This window comes from Carettochelys insculpta, chromosome 8 (assembly GCF_033958435.1).
Source record: "Carettochelys insculpta isolate YL-2023 chromosome 8, ASM3395843v1, whole genome shotgun sequence".
NCBI classification, from domain to species: Eukaryota; Metazoa; Chordata; order Testudines; family Carettochelyidae; genus Carettochelys; species Carettochelys insculpta.
The window spans coordinates 9,365,852-9,386,663 of NC_134144.1; the positions used below are offsets into that span (position 1 = coordinate 9,365,852).

The 20,812-nt window shown below is 44.5% G+C and overlaps 1 protein-coding gene across 4 annotated transcripts in view; it reads right to left on the reverse strand.

Annotated features, from left to right (window-relative positions):
* Positions 1-5,068: 5,068 nt before the first annotated feature.
* PIKFYVE (phosphoinositide kinase, FYVE-type zinc finger containing) overlaps positions 5,069-20,812 on the reverse strand; it is a 94,456-nt gene continuing 78,712 nt past the window's right edge. For 2 of the 4 annotated variants that reach the window (XM_075001337.1, XM_075001333.1), the window contains 10 exons: positions 20,554-20,634; positions 19,848-19,939; positions 18,452-18,616; positions 17,237-17,296; positions 16,616-16,792; positions 15,788-15,891; positions 15,392-15,520; positions 13,692-13,953; positions 10,273-10,347; positions 5,069-8,934 (listed from right to left, as the gene is read on the reverse strand). In XM_075001337.1, coding sequence (XP_074857438.1) covers positions 8,819-8,934; positions 10,273-10,347; positions 13,692-13,953; positions 15,392-15,520; positions 15,788-15,891; positions 16,616-16,792; positions 17,237-17,296; positions 18,452-18,616; positions 19,848-19,939; positions 20,554-20,634 — 1,261 coding nt within the window. In that variant the 3' untranslated portion in view covers positions 5,069-8,818. The remainder of the gene's footprint in view (positions 8,935-10,272; positions 10,348-13,691; positions 13,954-15,391; positions 15,521-15,787; positions 15,892-16,615; positions 16,793-17,236; positions 17,297-18,451; positions 18,617-19,847; positions 19,940-20,553; positions 20,635-20,812) is intronic. The other 2 variants (XM_075001334.1, XM_075001335.1) reach the window with 2 other exon arrangements.

Genomic DNA, 20,812 nt, shown 5'->3' on the forward strand with positions numbered 1-20,812 from the left:
AAGATGGACATAGGAGCTGTGGTGCTAGTTCTCTTGATGGGTTTCATGCTCATGTGACTGGTGTCGTAATCACAGAATACAGTGAAAACCACAGAGTTGGGTCCACCCAGGTGAGCCTATTTATTTCCCCGGCAGAAAGAAGGGGCTGCTTGAAGCTTGGCCAACCCTGGGGCTGACTAAAGGGATGGTGCTTGGTCCTGCCAAGAGGGCAGGGGACTTGACTCAATGACCTCCTGAGGTCCCTTCCAGTTCTATGAGGTGTGTGTAACTGTAATGAAACCCACAAGAGTGGGAGTGTTTTCCTGGTTCTGATTTAGCTTGCAGTGAGGAAGCTAAATTGCAAAGCCTACCTCCACCACCACAATTAGCAGAGTGCTTCTGAGCTATCTCATGAGGGTGTAGTTCTGTTTCTCACACTGTTGGTGCAGATAAGAAGGCCTTGCACAATAGAAACAGGTTTGTATTGAAAGCAGTTGAGGGGGAAGAAAGGTTATAAAGCTGAAAATCAAACAGAAGGACAAAGACTGAGAAAACTGACCCTTTCCACAGCTGTGACAAAGAATTAATTCAGCTCTATTTGCTGTTAAATTAAAGGCTTCTGGAAATTAATTCTGTTGCTGAAAAAAATGTAGAGAAGTGTTTCTGATTAATTATGTGGATATAGAAAATATGCAAATACTATGTTGATATAGGTACTGGGGAGGTAAAGGAAACAATCAAATGGGGCATCATGTCCTATCCAAGGTAAAAATCGTATTCGATTGGTAAATCCCACCAGCCCCAAACTATCTTTAAATTGGCAAGAAGGGAGTAATTGTCAAAGCTGTATAGAGTCTTTCACACTAAAGGTAAAATGGTGAGGAGCCCAGCTTTCATATTCTGGGGTTTTCGAGGGAGGAGGGGAAAGAGAGAGAGGGAGGGAGTGTTTTCCTCAGCAACAGTTTCAGAGTTTGTACAGAAAATTCCAAGACGTATTGCAGGGTCCAGGGAAATAAGACTGGGGCATCTTTCCTTGGTGCATTTTATACTTTAAGCTTGGTACTGATTGCATGGTAGAAGTCACATGCTATTTCTTCCGATTTCCCTCCACACACACACACACACACACACACACCCCTAGTTGCCTTGATTATTGAGAAACCAGTTTGCTTCTGAACTTGCTGACTTCTATATTAAATCAACGGGAATCCTCACTGTCCCACCTAGTTCCCCAGAAGAAGGGCTAGTAAAGTAGCTGGGCTGATCACATCAAGTATTCCTTCCATCCAGGGTCAGCAGGTTGTGCTCGATCATCAAAAAAACAAACAAACAAACAAACAAACAAACAAACAAACCCAGAGTTTTCAATCCTTGGATTATTTTGCTGTTTAAAGCCATGCTTGTGTTGTAAAACCTTTTAGAAGGAGGGCCAGAGTTAAAGAAACTGTTCTAAAAGGGGATATTGTACTGATTTACAGTAAAAGAAATCCCCCAGCTAGGAACTACAGTTCAGGTGCATCGTACCAGAGGGCTCGCTGAGTTAGTCTGTATCCTCAAAAACAAGAAACCCTGTGGCACTTTAAAGACTAACAGATTTCTTGGAGCATAAGCATTCGTGGGCAAAGACGAAGTGGGTCTTAGATATTTTGGAGCATAAGCTTTCATGGGCGAAGACCCACTTCGTCTTTGCCCACGAATGCTTATGCTCCAAAATATCTGTTAGTCTATAAAAGGTGCCACAGGACATCTTGTTGTTTTAGTTAGGTGTATGTCCTTCCTGACCTAAGGAAGAAGGGAGAAGATTATTGCATAACGTAATTAGAAACCAACAGAAGTCACTAATCTTTAATCCTTCTGGTTTCTTACTATACTAATTAACAGACAAAGGAATTCCTACTAAAAACTCAAAGGTTTATTCCTTTAGGTGAACTGATAGCCTCTCTTTTGTGAGAATGAATACAGGAATATAGCCCCATCTCCTGGAATACAAACTATTTTTTTCTTCTTTCACATTTTTCTCTTTCTTAAATTGGAACAAAATGTGTCAGATATAGTGGGCGAAAGCAAGAGACAGAGACAGAGAGATGTAATTAAAAGGCTATTTGCAAAACATAGCACTGGACTGCAAAAATCCCCATATCTTTGGTTCCATTGAGAGACAAGCTAGATTGTATACAAACCTACCGTTTGTCCTGACTTGCATGAGATGAATTCCTCTGCAGAGCTGCTGAATTAGTACAAAGAATAATGATTTCCCATGTTGTGGTTATTGCTGCCAGTGTTCACCAACTTGCATGTAAGCCACACTGCAAAATAAGACATCTCTGTAGGTGCCACAGAAGCTTAATTACTAGTTCTGTCCATCTGCCTCGCCCACCTTCTCTCTCAAACGAATTAAGCACTAAAATATCAAACAGTCTTCAACATATACAGCCACAACGCAATAATTGTGCTTTTCCACTACCTGATTCAATTTCCAGCGTGGCTGTAATTTTCTGCCATACATCAGTACAAACAAACTGTGGCATATTTGCATTCTCTCACAAGAAAATACAAAAGGAGAATTGTGGATTCAGCTTGCTGATAGGAAAAGTCAGCGGCTCAGTCAACGTTAATATTGTAGAATACCACGGGCAGGGGGTAAAGCCCCGTCCCTTCCACCTGAGGCCCAACCCCTTCTGTTACCTCCTTCCCCCATGGAGCCAAGACCAGCTCCTACCCCTGGTTACTAACATCAGACCCTGACCAACCCCAGACCCCACTGTCCTCTGCCGCAGCAGGTGGCCATGGCTATGGGCCCTCTCTTCCCAGCAGCTGGTGGCCAGAGGGCTGAACCGAAACTCCTCTCCAGGCAGCCTGAGGCCCAGCCCCAGCCGCCCTCCCTGGGCAGCCACAGCTGGAGCCCCAGCTGCAGCCCAGCTCCTCTCCCTGGGCAGCCATAAAATAAAGGTGATTTTGGGAACTTGCCTACTTACCTGCAGCCCCTCGCCGGATACTGTGGGCAAGCAGAGTGACTGCAGCAGCCTGAGCTGAACATTGGGGTACAATCCTGCCTGACCCAGACTCCAGACTAAGGTGGCTCACTTGATCCTCTCACCTCCACCCTGCAATGACCACACAGCCATTTTTACCACCCACCCCCACCTGTGGCGTGGTGAACCCTAGGAAGGACTAAGGCCAGGTCTACACTAGACCCAAAAGTCAACCTTAGATATGTAATTCCAGCAACAATTGCCAAGCTGGAAGTGCATATCGCACTGCCCAATACCCTGCTCTGAGCCCGCAGCCCCTACCCTGGGCGGTGCGGTACAACAGTACCCGTAAGAAACTAAGTTACTTTCAGTCCTGGCCCAGCCTAGGGGGCAACAGAAAGTCCCGCCACTGACTGAGCAGAGACCATGTGTCACGACTGATTCCCCACCCGGGCACGTCAAGTGCAGGTGATTGGGGCTGGCTCACCAAACAACACTGCTACACCCCGTTTCTGCCGTTCCCAGACACAAAAGCTTTTCCTGATTTCACTTTTTCCTGAAATCAGTCGGTAACTGCCACCAAAGGTACAACCTCCCTTTTCAGGACAGGAATCACTTGGAATCTTTCCTGAGGACAAAACCCTCAACCTCCTTTTTCCAAGGAGTTGAAAAAGAATTAACTAGAGCACCTCCCTGCCCTCCCTCCCCCCCCGAATAAAAAGCCATACAGGTGTAGTACCCAGAGGCACTGAGACCTCATACTTGGGTGAGTGAAGTCTCTGCTCTACGGCCTTGGCTGAGAGCCAGGTAGCCTTTAGCTCATGTGGTAGAGCGCAGGGCTTTAGCCCCTATAATTGCAGGGTCAATCCCTGGTGCTGGTGACCTGGGTCTGTCAGCGTTACACAGGGAGCTGTGAGCTCCCTGGTAATGTGTCTTGGCCAGGAACATAGTTTTAAGCCCCTAAAGGGCACAAAGGATCAACCCATACTTGTTAACCAATTAAAAGTGTATATTAAAACAAGAGACAGGGTCTAGCAGAGTTTTATATGACTAGCCAGCCCCCATTCCCTGTCCTCAGAGTGCCCACGTGGGGAATCAGCAGGGCAGCACTGTGGGATCATTCCGAGACCTCCAAATTTTAAAAGGAACGAATAAACCCACTCTGCTTCCAACCCCCTGAACAATGAGAACCAATAAACCTCACGTGCCCACCGAAACCCTTCCCTACTCACCCATTCTGATGGGCTGAGGGGATGTGTTCTGGAAGAGCTCATTTCATCTCTCTTGGCCCTGGAGAAATCCCCCTCTTGTCTGTTTCTTTTTTTTCTAACAAAAGGAGAGATGTTGCTGTGATTCAGTTTCAGGTTTAAAATTTTACCTCTAGCTCCTATTGACTCTTGGCCACTTTCCATCCCCTGGTGGCAGATTCATTTAATCCTTTCCTAGCCCTACAAGTAAGTTTAGGCTTTCCTTTGCCACTCCCATTCTTAACACTATTCCAACAGGCATAGACGTGTTACTGGTTTAGTAGAGTCCGCTGGACAGGAGGACTTTTGATAACTATAACCTGGCCTGGCACTGTCACACCTCATCTGATTTTGTGCTTCTTGGGGTTCTCTGCGAGTCTCCTGTGCTGGGTGTCGGGGCAGAGCCAGGACAGCAGACAGAGCGAGCACGCACATGCAACCAAACATCTCATAACAGCTAACAAAGTTCTATTCTGGTGGGGATGGTAACAAACAGTCAACACTCATTCAGCAAGAGACAACACAAACTCTGAAATGGTGTCAGCACTGCACCTGGGAGGGGTGTAGCCATATCCAAGGGAGTTTAGATCAAGTCTAGCTCAAGCATCAGAAGCATTAAAAACATGGCAGCCACTACAGCTGCATCTACACTTCCCAACTGCAGTACAGACCTATCCTTAAATTAGGAACTAAGCCAATTGTTGGCTAGGAGAGAAAAAGGTCGTCTGCCATCTTGCCCTAATGACATAATGCACAGAACTACATGGCTTGTCTAAATTATACGAGGGCGTGGGCAGACATGAAATTTATTGGCTATAATTTTGATGAGATTCTTCACAAGTGCATACAAACCACGTACAGCATAGTAAGTATATTTTACTTTCTTTATTGGGACTGCTATCTACACACAGTTCAGTTTTCCAAATAGTCAAGGCAGTTACTTTTAAATAGCTTAACATGTCAGAATCATATAAAATACATCTGGAACCAAGTTACAGTCAAAATATACACACATTATGGTACATTTAGTGCTTTAGAAGGTGGTTAGTTTAATCTCTGATAATGGAGGATTTCATTCTGAGAGTCTTTTAGACAGGCTGAGGAGCACTTTACTATGCATGTAACTCTGTTGGTCCCATAGGGGGCCACTTACAGTGCACAAGGGTGGCAGAATCCAGGCCCAAGCCATCAAAAGTAGTTGCGCTCTACAGATACTGTAACACAAAAATGAGTTGTCACTTCTTGAATTCAATAACCTGTTTGTATCAACTCCCAGATTTATTCAGATGCTGTATTAGCAGTTGTAAGTGCTACTTAATGACGGCAGTTGTAGTTGATTATTCAGTCTATGTACATACACCCGTGTTACGCAATTGAGAACACATTGCACTAAGAGGAGCCATAATACTGTGTAGATTATAGACCCATATTAATACTTCAGGGTGTCCTGATCCAGCTCACCTATAGACACTAGCATCTCACCAGTCCAGTTTTAGCCCCTACAGGAGTTTTCAGATGAGACACTGTCTTTTGTGTGCAAGAAGTATTGCTTGTGACTTTCCTTTGGAGGGACTCAGTTTTGTAGCAGGTGACATGCTAGGTTAGTTCTTATTCTAATGGAGAACAGATGTAAAGTGATGCCACTTCCATTTCTGCCATTTACACTTCCTTCCTGTTTGCTGAACAATATATGGCTATACGCTGCAATGCCATTCCGCAGATGTTCTCTTGAACTCTGCCCCACTTCAGTTCAAGTTCAAGTCTGCAAAACCGTCAAAATCAGTTATTTTCCAAGGTCAGAATTATTATTGGTCTATCAGACCAGGACAAGTAATTTACTGCCCAAGTGCTACTACTACTGTCAGCTCAGTCTCCTGAGATATCGACTGGAGTAACTCCACTGACCTCAGAAGAGCTATACCTGTTTGTATCTGCTGAGGATCTGGCTCTGGATACAGGGGACATTTTCAGGTTTCAAGTAGCACTTCTGCAAAGCAGCAGGCCAAAGTACACACTTATTTTGGTTAAAATCAGTTCTGCCACTTATTCTTTTCTTGCAGTGCTGAAGATCTGTCCTTAGAGCCCAATATTCGGGAATTCTGACTATTACGTTAGAACCACACAGAGTTCATAAGAACTTTTCAGCCTGAGTAGCAGAATGGGGTGGGGGGGGGGGGGAGGGGGAGAAACAGACCACTCTAGAGAAAGCAACTATTCTTTGGTGCAAAACTGAGGGTGCTATGGAGTCAAATCACTATCGCAGGAGTAAAACCTGGATGTTGCCCATGTTCAGACTTCATGTCACCTCTTAACACATAACTAAGAAAATCGCTCAGGTCAGAGCATAGCAGATAAATTAGCTTTCCTGGAAAGGTGTGCAAACTTGTCATATAGACCTGGGTAAACATATAAGTCAGTGTCAGGGGCTCTTTCTTGTGGGGAAGGCATGTAGTACAGCTTCCCTCAACCACCAAACAGCGCTGTAGCCAACAGGCATGACAACATGGTTCAGTTACTGCTTTGAACTAAGATTGTAGTTTCATGATAAGTGGGTATGGCACTTCCTTTTGACAATGAAGTTGACTTTGTGCAAGGTCAAGCCCCAGCTGAAAGCCAGCTATGTCCAGGTAAGCCTGGCTCTGAAGTTAGAACATTAGGGGTAAGAAACTGTAAACATACACAGAAGCACCTCAGGTATCAACGCTTGACTCACTGGATTTATGGGACTTGGCTGCAGGGAGATATACCGTATTGTTGTCTTCAACCATCCTTGGAAGGTACTGCAACTGCAGACTAGTACTGATGAGTGGCTCCAGAAACAGGAATAAGCATGCAGTACAAAGGGCGTGGGACTTCTGCAGCTTAAACTCAAGCTAGATTGTTATATTTGGTTGATCTTCTGTAAGAGGAAGAGGGGCAATCTACTGGAGTTACTTATTGGACAGGACGTGACTGCTCCAGCAGTGTCACTTCACAGCAGCTCAGTACCAAGCTGGCTTTTTATTCTAACAACCCGGTTCAGGCCACTACTCCCGCTGCTGTTGATTGCTTTGGCCACCCTCTCTCATCCACATGGTTGGGTTTATGAATTAGCTAGTCCCATTAGCTATAATGGAAAATTTGTGTAGAGGTAAATGGTACAGTTAAAAATCCGTTACTCAGTCAAGATAGCATTAGTGACAGCAGATCATAGCAGAAAACAAACATGAATGTGTGTGCTGTCCCAGGACAAAGGAACTTGCCCCTGACGTGCACATAAAACCCACATTTTTACTGGCCTTTATTCTAGTAAAGCTAAAATAAGTAAACTTGTCACAGCTACAAAAAACAAGTAAAATGAATAAAAGTGAACCAAAGTGCTTACTTTCAAGCCGTGGTGATTCACTGGTCCCCACACATCATACAAAAAACCAAACCCTTAAATTTTCAGCAGAGCACACCAACACACAACCTTCATTTCAATGCTGCAAAAGCAAATTTTGTTCTCTCTCATCTGGTTTATATGTATTAAGTGTCACTGAGGTCAGTGTGTTGAATCTTGTCTTCAGAATGTAAAAGAGTATTGTGCTGACAAGACTTTTTATTCTGAAGGAATGTGATAGAGTTATGTGGGAATGGAATGAAATTACTAGTTTCTCCTCAAGAGATGTTAGGGTCACTGCTAAGGCAGTGAGAGTCTTAATGCAAGACAAGGCAGTGTCTCTTGCACAGAAGCTCTACTTGAGAAGATTAAGAGATCTGTGATTTAATGAATGTTTCTGGGGCTTTGAGCATGTCTGGTTTGTGTTCCTATTGTTTCCAGTTTTTGCAGTGTCCCAAACTCACCTTGGGACTGCTCTGTTTCTGCGTGAGGCTGCTGAAAACTAAATGATGATATGCAGGGCAAATTGCACTTTACTGTAATGAGCTTAGCTGCATAAAAGTTCAGTGCAAATAAAAGGGTAATATAATAGTCATTGCTGGCTAACACACAAAGCAGACTAAGAACTGAACCTGTGAAGTGCATAACAGGACAAGTTATTCTCTAATTCTTAGAAAATGTGCTTCAGACAACAGCAGTGGTAATCAATGTTGTGGGTATGGAATGACAGATTTGCTATTACCGGGAGCTTATTTCAAAGCTTTCTGTCCTTTGCACTATCACACTGGACACTGGTGCAAATCACACTCCCCCACTCGACAAATTCAAACCCACTTGAACCATTGTACAAAATGCATAATACTTGCAGCATTCACCCTGCTTCCCTGCAAAGTGATGCCATCATGAACTGGCCAGCCCTGATTTCAGTGCTCTGATATGCGGGACAGTGTACAGAAATCTATATTGGATGCTGAACTCTTTCCTCTAGCTATGCTAACGAATCACCACACTCTCAGCCTTCTGGAGAATCTTGTAGTCGCCAGCTCTTCTGTAACCCTCTCCTGTAAGAAACTGAAGTGCAGGTTAAGTTTCAGATTTCACGCTTCAGATGCACCTGGCCTCTGCTGATGCTGGTGCATGATCTGTTGGCCTGTGGCTGGGAAGCTGGAATGACAACGTAAAGTCTAGCGTGTTTACATCCTCTGTCGGAAGCATTTTCCTTCACAGTGCTCCACGCCCAGCACCACCTGTGCTTTAGCTCAGCAATTCAGACCCAGCCCTGTCCAGTGATCTGGCACCATCAAGAAATACTTGTCCATTGCTTCGCAAAACCTGGTCCGGTACAGCTCTGGAGAGACCACAGTTGGCATTTTACCTAGCGTTTAAAACAACAAAAATGCCAGAGTTTCAGATGGACCAGAGTTCACATGGGGGAGTGGGGAGAATCAGGTTTGCATGACAACAGTGCTTAGACAGAGCCAGGTAGGGTCTCCACAGCATGAAGGGCTGCACGTAGTCAGCCAGGGCAGGCGACAGAACTGCTGGGTCCCTGGGCAAGGGATGTGTGGGGAGCTGGAAGGGTACACCATGCTTCTGGGAGGGGCAGGGCTGGGGGTTAACCTCCAATGCCAGCCTTTCAGCACCACCCAGAGCATGCCACCGTGGGCCTTACTGATTTAAATGCCTACAGCTGCCACTGCAGTAAACAGCAGCTGCTGGGAGCCCCGGGGCACTTTTGAATCAGCGGACCCTGAAGCAGCTGCCCTGTTCCCCCTCCTCCCCACTGGTGGGCCACCACAGAGCACGAGTCTCTCTCAACAGACCACAGTAGCTCCATTTTACAGCTGGGGTCTCAGAAGAAGTGACTTGTCTTCCACCAGGCAGGGCAGCACTGAGGACTGAAGACTCCAGTGTCCCGGTTAAGTGCCTCAGCCAAAAGACCTCTTCCCCATTTAGCTGCAGCCACCCCTTTTGTAAGCGCCACCCCTTTGAGCTTCCCACAACCGGCAGCTTCAGATTAGCAAGCCACATGATCAAAACACTTGCTTGGTGGGGAGCTCTGACAAAAGAGCAGTCTGAGCCGCTTCAACCAAGTCAGTGGTTATAAAGGGGCTGGGAGATGCCACAGGAAGCGACAGGGATCAGATCTTTCAGGCCAACTGCGTGGGGGAATTTTCATGGAAGAGATTTCATTCCCCAAAGCCAAGAAAGGAGCCATCTCCCACTCTACTCTGAAGAAATTAGTTACCTCTGCAAATCATCCAACAATAGATATAGTGTTTTGTCACTCTAACGGGGGCAGGGGGGCGTGATATGTAGGTGACTCTGCCCCACCAGAAGTAACATGATAATTAACAGTATGAGAACACAAAACGCACACTCGGCGTCACGTTGGGAATGAGGAAGAAGTTGCAACATACATTGAGGGGGTGGGAGGGTGGTATGCGCATGGGGAAGAGAATAATATTCCATGAAATCTGTCAACAGTAGGGTGGGTTAGCAGCTTAGAGTTCCCTCTAATTCTCTCATCCATGGGCGGGTGAAGGTTTTATGTGCATCGAGGCATGTGCACCACCAATAGAAACACACCCTGCCGGCTGTGGGTGCTCTGTCAACCAGCTGACAGCACCTGACTCTCTCCTGGGCTCAACTGCTCAGATTAGAGGGAACACTGGTTATCAGACAGACAATCTTAGGTGTATCTTGGCCTCACCTTGTCCTCCCAGGATGCCCGTTGACTTCACCACCATTTCCAGTTTTTTGTCCCAGGTGAAGGTGCGAATGTAATCTGTTACAAATATAGGAAGACACCGTGAGTTCATATTTCAAAACACAGATATTTCTGGGTAATTAGACATACATTGCTGGTATACGGCTAACAATCAATTGAACTTTGAGCCTTGTCTCCCAACATGACAATTTCAGCACTGTCTTACACCCTGGAAGGGGGAAATAGCCCAAAAGTCCAAAGACAAGACACCAGCTATTTGCTACGTACACAAGACATTGCTCAGATACGCTTTGCCTTTACTCTCACTAGTGAGCACTCTAAGCACCTATTTCCTTCACCCAGCTGACATCATGACTACAACTCCTGCCAGAAGCAGCTGTACATTGCTCCTACAGTTCATAGGGTACTTGATGATCAAGAATTCCTTCTGGCGGCTTAAGAGCTAGCAACCCATTCACTTCAAGATAGCATTATTTCTCCTCACTAAAGTCACACGAACCGCAGCTGATGCTGCTCTCAGAGTGCCTCCCAACTGTGCTTTATGGAAGGAGGCCCAGGAGCACTAGTGATCCTGAAGAAGGAGAGGACAGCATAGTTTGGGCAGGAAGATCCCAGGGTTGCTTCCAAACATGCCTTCTCGGCACTTGAGCTCAAGGCGATGTAGCTTTGCAGGCACGTGAGGAAAAAACAAACAGTTTAAAAGTCATTAAAATGATCTCGCTTCCTTTATTGCTCCCCTACATTTTGCACCAAGAATCCCTGTCAGCATCAACTAGTCCTCATCCTTGTACTTATTCAGCCTCCAATTCCAGGATTATTGTTATTCAAGGAACATGTTAATTTTAAGTGAAAGCTGATGCTTTAAATTAGAAGACAACTTGCTGATTACAGGTTTTCCACCACTGTGGATCAAGTAGGGGTTGATCCTCTAATTCGGCAGTCCCTCGCTCGGCATGATTTCAGTTAGCTGGACGACCACTGATCACGGGTGTGGCCAACTTTCCCATGGTCCCATAAAGTTTATTTACAGCCACCAGTTCTGGCTCTCAGTCTTCTGTGCTGTTATTTAGCTGTAATTTACCTCTAAATGTCTTCCAAGAGCCCAGTAAGCAGCTGAAAGGTTGGTAATGTCAACATTGACTTCCTGTGGTCCAGCAAATTCTCTCAGGAGAGGTCCCAATGGTGCTGGATTAGAGATGTTCAGCCTGTATTTTCCAATATTTACTGAAACTAAACCCCTCTAAATAACCAAACACAATAGACTAAGAGTATTTACTGAACATAATATAAACAATCATGGTCCAGCATTCTCAAAATGGCAATGACCCCAGGGATTCTCCCAAATTAACCTCCTCAATATTTTTTCCACACATCAAAAACGAGCAAAGCGGGATACTGTCAAAGTCTAATTTTGGAGCAAAGTGGCATCGCTGTGAACACAAACAGCAGAATGCAGGAGGAATAAAATCTATTCCCATTGGTTCTGCAGGGAATATGGAATGGTTTTCCCACTTCTTAACCCAATCCAGCAGTACCTCAAGGCATGTTTCCCTTCGGGAGGTTAAAACCAAAAAAGAATTTGCAGAAAATAGACATGCACGTGTATAGGTGAACTAAAAACCAAATTTCACTTGGAAAGTTAGGAGCACAGTCTGTATGAATTCACTGTTGTAAGCACAAGAATAAAAAAAAAAAAAAGAGGAAAAAGTTGTAGGCTAGCCTAGGTCCAGAGTTAGTTCTGGAGATCTGAATTTGAAAGTACTCAAGTCACTTTAGTATGACAGGCACCAGTGGAAGTGATGGAGAACAGCATGACATGTAGTTTAAGAGATCCACATGCTTGCTTCTTTAGCTTATCCTATCATCCTCCTCCAGAGGCAAGTAAGTCTCTCATAATGACTACAATTTTGTCCTGTCATCAGCTTCAGGTGACATGCTAGAACACTCAATCATCTGATGTAAAATGCTATCCAAATGGGTAAAATTCAGGAGGTGATTATTCATAGGAAAAACAGAGCTGTCCATTTGACACGAGAAATAGACAAAGTGCCCATTTTTCCCCACTGAGTTTGCTTAGAGCTCTTGATACCATTGAAACAATCCAGGATATGAAGAGAGATTCACTACTCAAAAAGTTGGCTGACACTGCTCAGCAACTGTGGGAATCAAATGCAAGGGAGGGAGTGAAATATTCTTCAGTGTATTCATTTTGATGGACAGCTACAATTTCCATTATTTTCATCATATAATTAGGAAATATTGTAAGTGTTGGTAATGGTTTTTCCCTTTGCTCTCTTGAAACCCATCGGTTTGTGCAATTTTCAACTTTATTTACTTTCAAAAGTTTTTGTTTTTAAGAAACTCCTGGAAACCAGTTATGGAGACCAGCTAGGTAATCTAAAGCCTTCCCAGCCCAGCGCAAGAGAGAGACTGGTTCCTCCCTGATGTCTAGCTCTCGACAGTCTAGTTTTGGGTTATTTTGATTCAATATAATTAATAGAAGTACAGTAAATTTAGACTAGCATATGGGACATTTTGGGCACTGCTTTTAACTATGTGGAATTTTTACCTCAGTTCTTCCAACTACAGAAAACCTAAAGCCTTTCTGATTGCTCAACAGGGAGCACAAAAACTCCCTAGCTCCCATCTTAAGAGACCTCAATTTGAAAACCTCCTTTACAATGGAGTTGGCACCTGTATAAAGGAAAGCACTTATTTCCCCTCAGGGATTTCAAATATGAAACAATTTACTAAGGGATGCTGTGTATTCACCATCCACCTCTTTTATTCAAGATGGGCTGTCTAAGATGTATTTTGCTTCAGCCACAGCTTGTTAGACATGATTCAGGAGCAATAAGGGGAAATTGGACAGCCTTTGCAACACAAAGTCAGACTAACTGTGAGAATGTCCCTTCTACTCCTAAAAGAGGTAAGTAAAATCTAGGTTTTTTTCCCCTTAGGTTTCTCCCTGAAAGTTGACTGATGCAGTATGATTTAAGTAGACATTCAGCTTAGATAAAAAGAGCAGTGAGGAATATAGGAAGTGGCATACTTCATCCACTCATCAAGGAGTGAGGGAAATTCTTCACAGTCAGTGTGATCCTACTCACAGGTGAAAGGCACGTCCTTACACCATGTGCCTGTGTTAAGCTGAGTGGAGCCTGTGAATGTCGGAATGGGGCCATTCGACTGCAAAGTCTCCAACTATATTTGGCACAAATAAAGCCCTGGCTGCAAAGGAGACCTGAGAAAGGTTCACTGTGAACAGCTAATATACAAACTTGTTTCAAAGGAAGAGACAGATGTAGAAAAAAAATCCACCATACATGGTACTACAGTGATCGAAGTCCATGACGTTACTGGTGAAGTACTTGAAAGAACAAGAGCAAAAGGTTACATACCAATGATCCCAACCACCAGCTCATTGCTAGTATCATCACGGCCAACCAGCAGGGAATAGTCAATGATGAGGTGGCTGGAAAGGAAGTGGGAGTCGCTGTGGATGGAAGCCCTCAGCACAGCCTTGCAGTGGGAGCGGATATACAGAGGATTATCCCGTACCATCTTCAAGAGATTTTCATCAAGCAGGACAACATCGCAGCTTTCCTTCCCTGTGTCTGTTTTCACATTTCTGTTCCGCAGGGAGCCCTTCAGATCAAACACCTAGCAGGGGAAGAGAGCACTTGGAGTAAAACAGACTCACCCAGAGATACCAGTGTATCAAAGACTATGAACTGTTTCACTAGGAGAGCATGGAACAGTAAATATCTCACACTTAGTTCAGTTATTCCCAAGTCGGATATAGGGGACTGAACAGTAACTAATGAGTGGACCCCGATGAAGAGGTCAGTAAGCTGCTTACAGCTTGTAGCGTGTTACGATTTGGACTTTAAAAGGTGATTTGATGGAATATCTTCTAAAACTGCTTAACATAAAAGATATCAGATGCTGCCACTTCGTGACAATAGTGAGGGGAAGACACTATGGAGAGGGAGAATCCTCCCCGGAACAAGGTGTGGCGTGGCTGGGAAGGCAAAAGGAAAGGTTTGATTGTAAAAAGTCATATCCAGTAGCGTTTGCTGCCAACACAACACAAGAAAGACCATAAAAGCCTGATCAAGAGGCTTGGGGTATATCTACATTATGCGGAAGATTGACCTGGTCAGGGCTGATCTTTCAGAGTTCTACTTTGTGCACCTGATAGTTCAATTTTGTGCATTATTGTGTTGTGTTGGCAGCAAACACTACTGGATATGACTTTACAATCAAACCTTTCGTTTTGCCTTCCCAGCCACACCACACCTTGTGGTGTGGAGGATTCTCCCTCTCCATAGTGTCTTCCCCTCACTATTGTACTCCTCAATATTGCAAGAAGTAATGGAGGCTGACGGTAGACTCTCCCCCCGTCAACCTCCCTCTGAAGATGGCTAGATAAAAATCGATTCTAGCTACAGCAATTGCGTAGCTAGAACGGTGAACCTGCAATCGACTTGCCTACATAGTGTAGATCAAGCCTCAGAAAATTGGTCTCTTCAGCTCCCAAAGAGCTGTGCTCCACCAGTTTGGCAAGAAGTTAAGCTCAAAACAGGTAAGGGCCTTGATGCTCTTAGGAGGCAGCAAGCCCCCACAGACCAAACAAATCACATATACCTGACAATCTTTACATGGCAGGCTCTAGACATAGCAGGCTCTAGAATATCCTCAAACCACTACCTAATTTCTTCCAATGGTCATCTAGGCATGGGGTCAGCAATAAACCCTCATGTGTCCTTTATGATGTAGAAAAACAATGGCACATTTTAATGTGAGATTTTGGCTAAATTTTCTTTTAACATTAAAAAAATTCTGAGCTGTCAGAACAAACTTTACTATTCACGGCAAGCCACTGCTGACAGCCAGCATTGCAAGAGCAAATACATATAGATAAATGGCAAATGATTGCAATCTTAACCATGGCTTTAGAAGCTATTCAGAGATGACACAAGTCTACATCTTCAGAGGTAAGATGCCCCAGCAGCGTCAGCTGCCGCCCTGCATCAGCACTTAGTTCAGGAAAAAAGCACACCAGAAGAGAAAGCCCAATCACTGTGTTATTCCTTACCTGAGCCATTTTTCTGCCATAGAAAAGGTTTTCCATGACAAGCAGATCCAGTTTCTTCTCAGTGTTGTTCTGAGAGTTCTTGTATCCAATCCGATACACTCCAAGAATTTTGGCCAGTGCTGTTGGTTTCTGACCAAGAAAACAGAGGTAGCACTCCAGTAGCCATGGCAGTAAGCTTCACTGTTTTGTTTTCCAGACATGTCATTTGTTTTAGAAGTCCTGGTGGAACTGCTACATTTTTCAATTTAAAAATCATCTTTCCTATCAGATTGCCCTATATATCCAATTCCGCATTCTCTCTCTTAAACCCCCTCATTTTTATCACCATTGGCCTGGAAGTAATGAACTTAACTAAAAAGTCAAGCTCCAAAAACCAGGTTATACAAAAGCTCCTACCTTCTGCTGAACAGCATTTGTGATGTAAGTGAAGTAGTGTGGGGCAAAGTCAAGAAAGGACTGGACCTCCAGACGGGGCATCTGTTTCAGAATGAATCTGTCATCTGTTTCGACATTAGAGAAAGGCTGTGTAATTCCAGGGGTAGGGAAACAGCTTTTGCTGTAAATATACATATAGGAAGGCATGCCAGACCTTCAAGAATAAGAGTTAACTGCGTCACTTATTAATAGAAGTGGAAGAGATACTCACAAAGTTACTTGAGATAAAGTACCACTGCTTTGTGGGGGGGGGGGTGTACTTAAGTCACCAGCATCCCTCCAGAAAACTATATGAGTCAAAGTACATGCACACGTCACATCTTCATTGCACTCGTGTATGCTAACGTGAAAGCAGCCATACATTTACTCAAGTAACTTTTTGGGTGCTTCTCTCCACCTCTGCTATTTAAACAGCTCTCTTTTTAAACCTTTGCAGCAGAAAGTTGTATCTATAGGCTTCATAGTTGTAGGTCTTGCTCATAAGATTTTTTTTTTTTTTAAAGTCTGATTTGCCTTAACAGTGAAAGCCAAAAGACTGAAAGAAAACTGTAGATATATTAAAAACTGGTATCCCTTGAAGCCATAAGAAAGTAGGAGTTTTATACTTAATCAATGTCCTTGACCAACTACTTTTAGCACAGCTGAAGAGAGGACGCTGCTGGCATTTTCACTATCCCCTTTACAAAAGGCTGTCCTCCAGCTGTGTTTTGAGATTTTCCGTTTCCTTCTCCAAAAGAAACAGTTTGGATTTCAGCTATTTCTTCCCCTTCCACACATATCCACTTTTACCTTCTGTCACGTAGAAGGCAGCTCCTGACTTGCCTCCACGGGCCTGCCAGGGCAGAGAGTGAGACAGGGAGCGGATGAAGTCCTCCTCACTGCTCCCAAGGATCACTTCACGCATTTTATGGAACTCCCCGGCATAATAAATCCGGCAGTAGAACTTGGCATTAGCATCAGAAAACTCTGCAGAGAGACATGGAGGGAGAAGGTCCTTCGTTAATGACCAAGTGCAAAGCTTGTTTTCCCAACAGAGGTAGCCAGGCAGTAGTATTTTTCATGAGCATTTAAGTGCTTACAAAGCTGGCAAGGTAGCAATTAAAGAGAAAAAAAATTTAACCCCACTCATGCCCAAAATTAGCCCATGTTCCATGCCTACGGATGGTGCTTCAGTACAAGGCGAGATGTTAATACAGACTTTGTTGGGCTCTGGTTCTGTAATAACATATTACAAGAGATGACAGCTCTTGCTCGGAGGACACTCAGAGGTGTTAATAAGAATGTTCCCGCACTAGTCAGACGTTTTCTTGCCCAAGATGAATTGTCAACTCATCAATTCTAAGGATTTATTAAGGAGGTAGCTCTGATTTGTGATTCTCCATTAAGAACCCCAAATTATTGCCTACTCACGAAGTTCCACATGGGGATTTGCTAATGGTTTCTTTTGTGCGTCACCTCCATCTGCTTCATCTGAAAAAGACAAGAGGAACATTAATCCAGGCAGGCATGTTTAGCACCACAAAAACGATCCTGAAGAAAACTGTTCATTAAACTTGCTGACTGATAAACCTGAAGTGAAATATATAATGAGTTTCTTAGAAGCAGTCTGAGGGACAATCGTCTTATTCTAGTCCCTCCAGGCCAAGCTTTCCAACATAACAGCTTTGTGAGAGCATTCTGATTGCCACTACCACTCATGCTAGAGAAGCACAACAGTACTAAGCGTTGTAGCTGGCATGCACATTTATTCCCTCCTCCTCTTCCTTCTGTTTTTGACTCTAATTTGACCCTCTCTAATCCAGAGCGCTCCTCTGGCAACATCCTTAACCTGGAATGATTTTAGTAAGTGGGATGACTGCATCTCATGGGTATGGTCAAGTTTCGCCAGAGGTCCCAGGAAGTTTGTTTACAGCCACCAGTCCTGGCTTTCACAGTTCTGTGCTGTTATTTAGCTGTAATTTACCCCTAAATGTCTAAGAGTCCAGTAAGCAGTGGAAGTGTTGGTTATGCTGCCAGACAACATTGAGCTCCTGTGGTCCAGCAAATTCTCTTCTCTAACACCAGTCAGGTCCTGAGGGTGCTGGATTAGAGGTTCAGTTCATGGAGTACAAGTTGAGGTCATATACCTGACCAGGAAGTAAAGCTGGGAGATGGATTTGAAGTCTATTGGCTCATGCTACTCCTGTACAGGATCTCGTAAGTACCTGAAGCCCAAAGATATAGTTCTTGATAGAGTGGAAGCTTCATTATCCAGCCTCTGGTTAGTTGGACAGGGCTACTAGCCCCATACCCTGGTGGGAGGGCTGGCCCCACTCCGGCAGATAGACTGGGCCAGCTCCAGCAGTCATCCCAAGCGCTGGTTAACAGAATGTGTCCGTTATCTGAGTTCTGAATAACACAGCCTTTACCGGACAGCAGTTCTGGAAGCTTCAAAAAGGTTACTTGCCCAGTGAAGCAGCAACCTGGGACTTTCAAGAAAAGCCCATTCAGTTTCAATGAGACTTGGGAACCTCAAACATTTCTTTGAGAATTCCACCTAGAATGAGGTTTGGAGTTTTTTTGCTTAGACAAACACAAACCTGGGAGATCCCACAGGCCTAAGATTCGACTAACAGGAGCGCATACCTTGAGTCTCTGCTCCTTGGCTCTCAGGACCTTCCTTGCTCATCTGTCCCACCTGGTAATAGGCACTATCTGCACCGCGCAAAGTCTCTTTCTTCTGGGCAGACAGATCAGGGCTCTTCCCTCCTGTGCCACGGAAGAAGGACAGAACTCCAGAAGCCTTTTTTGCTACAGTGAGCGAGCAGAAGAAAGAGTGGGCAGTGTTTCTACAGTCAGTACAACCCACAAGCGTTCAAAGAAATAGTCTCAAGCTACCTTTCCAACGGGAGGGGTGGTGGGGACAATGACGACACACCATTTAACGACTTCTTTCCCACCCTCCAACCAAGTTAAAGTAGCAGTTTAGTTTACAGAGCTTTACAGAATTCTACACCTTAACACTTCAGAAGGCATTTGAGAATTGCACATATCATATTGAATTGACTGGTTAGTTACTATATTGCATAAGGAAAGATGCCAATCCTTTTAGCCCGACACAGATATAACACTTCTAATTGCACAAGTGAGTCACAGATACATCTGCCTCCACATCTGTGGGCACAGACACCCCTGGATATAAAAGCAGATATTTCAAAAAAGGGGAAGACAAGTTGACCCAGGAACTGCAGCAGAAACTGAAGAAACCTTAACGTATAGGCCCATGCTCACAATTTGAGACACGTCTTCAAAAGCAAAATGAAAAACCTCCTTAATTGTTATGTCACAGAATCTTGGAAGCTTTTCTACCAAGAAGTACGCATTCAATTTTACAACTTCCCCTCTCCTAGTTTCAAAGGATTTTTAAACAGTATCAACTCCCCCCACTCTCCAGCCTGAATCTACAAGAGAGTACAGGTTGAAGCTCTCTAGTCTGGCACCCTCAGGACCTGACTGGTGCCAAACATGAGAATTTGCCCGCCCACAGGAGGTCAGTAGCGTCTAGCAGCATTACCAACAGTCCCACTGCTTACTAGGCTCTTAGAAGACATTCAGGGGTAAATTGCAGCTAGATGACAGAACACAGAGAGCCAGGACTGGTGGACGGAAGCAAGCTTCCTGGGACCCCCAGGAAGCTCGGCCACACCCATGATAAAGCAGGTCAACTAGCTAACTAAAGTCATGCTGGATTACAGATGTTGCCAGAGAAGGGTGTGCCAGACTAGAGGTTCAACTTGTACTAAAAATCAGGCAGGAACACAATGGGTTCCAGGTTTCTATATGGGGCACAAAAGCCCACAGCAATATACTTAAGTATGCTACATAAAACAGAACTGGGGTCATCTCGTATTAGAAGAGTACCAAGAGAAGACCGCCAGTGTGCTAGTTTCCGTCACAATCTACCCAGAAGCTTATCTGAGCTCACAGTAATTAAATCCAAGCTGGTCTGCGATATGGTACTATTTCTCTAAAATAACCTTACGCTGTTCTGATTCAGTGGTGCGGTTTGCTGGTCCTGCGTTAGTCTCAGATAGTCGGACTGGGCTGCTGCTCTTTGGCTTGTTGTCTGACACACTGAAAAGACATTTGGAATTATTTATGACTGGGCTATATTTTCTATGTGATCCAGATAAATTAACTGTTCCCGGGGCACTAGCGTCCTTACTATAATTCTCCCTCACTCATTCAGAATTAACATCCTCTTTCCCATACAGATTAAGAGTCATGATGTGGGAAGATACGCAGCCACTCCAACACCCAGGCTTCCTTCCAACTACCCAGGAGAGAGTGCACCTGCTCTGATCTAAGCAGGAAAGGCTCAGCTGTTTGAGTGCAAAAACTGTTTCTCAATCACCCAGAGGCCTCTTCAAGAATGATTATGACAAACCACAAAGCTCCAGACCTGCAAACAGCTCAATCTTTTCACCCTCATGTGTGTGTGTCATTCAGTGGAGAAGGGTACAGTGCACAGGCCCAAAGGCTGATGGACCCCAGTTATTGCTATGAGAGAGTGGACATTGAAACAGGCCAATGTCACCTGGACACTGGGTGTTGTCAGAAACTGAAGTACTGAGCAGTTCCATCAGAGCACATTGAGGGTCCCCCAGCTAGATTTTTCCTCTCCCCCCCAAGACCACACCCTTGTCTCTCTAGAACACAGCCAAGTCCATTGGGAGCCAGATTGTCACCTGGTTGGTGGGAGCCCTTCTTCAGGACCATTCAGAGATGCTTTGGACAGCTCATCTAAGGCATTTCTGTATTCCTTGCAACTGAAAGGAAAGATCAGTTGCTTACAGTTCCTACAACAACAATCCATTTACTTCAATTCAGAGGCAGCAGCAGGCAGGAGAGCAACCCACTGGAGACAGGATACCTCACCATGTAGCTAAAAAACCAACCCCACACAAGGTCCTTGAGAGACTATTTTACCCTGGTCAGTAACGACTA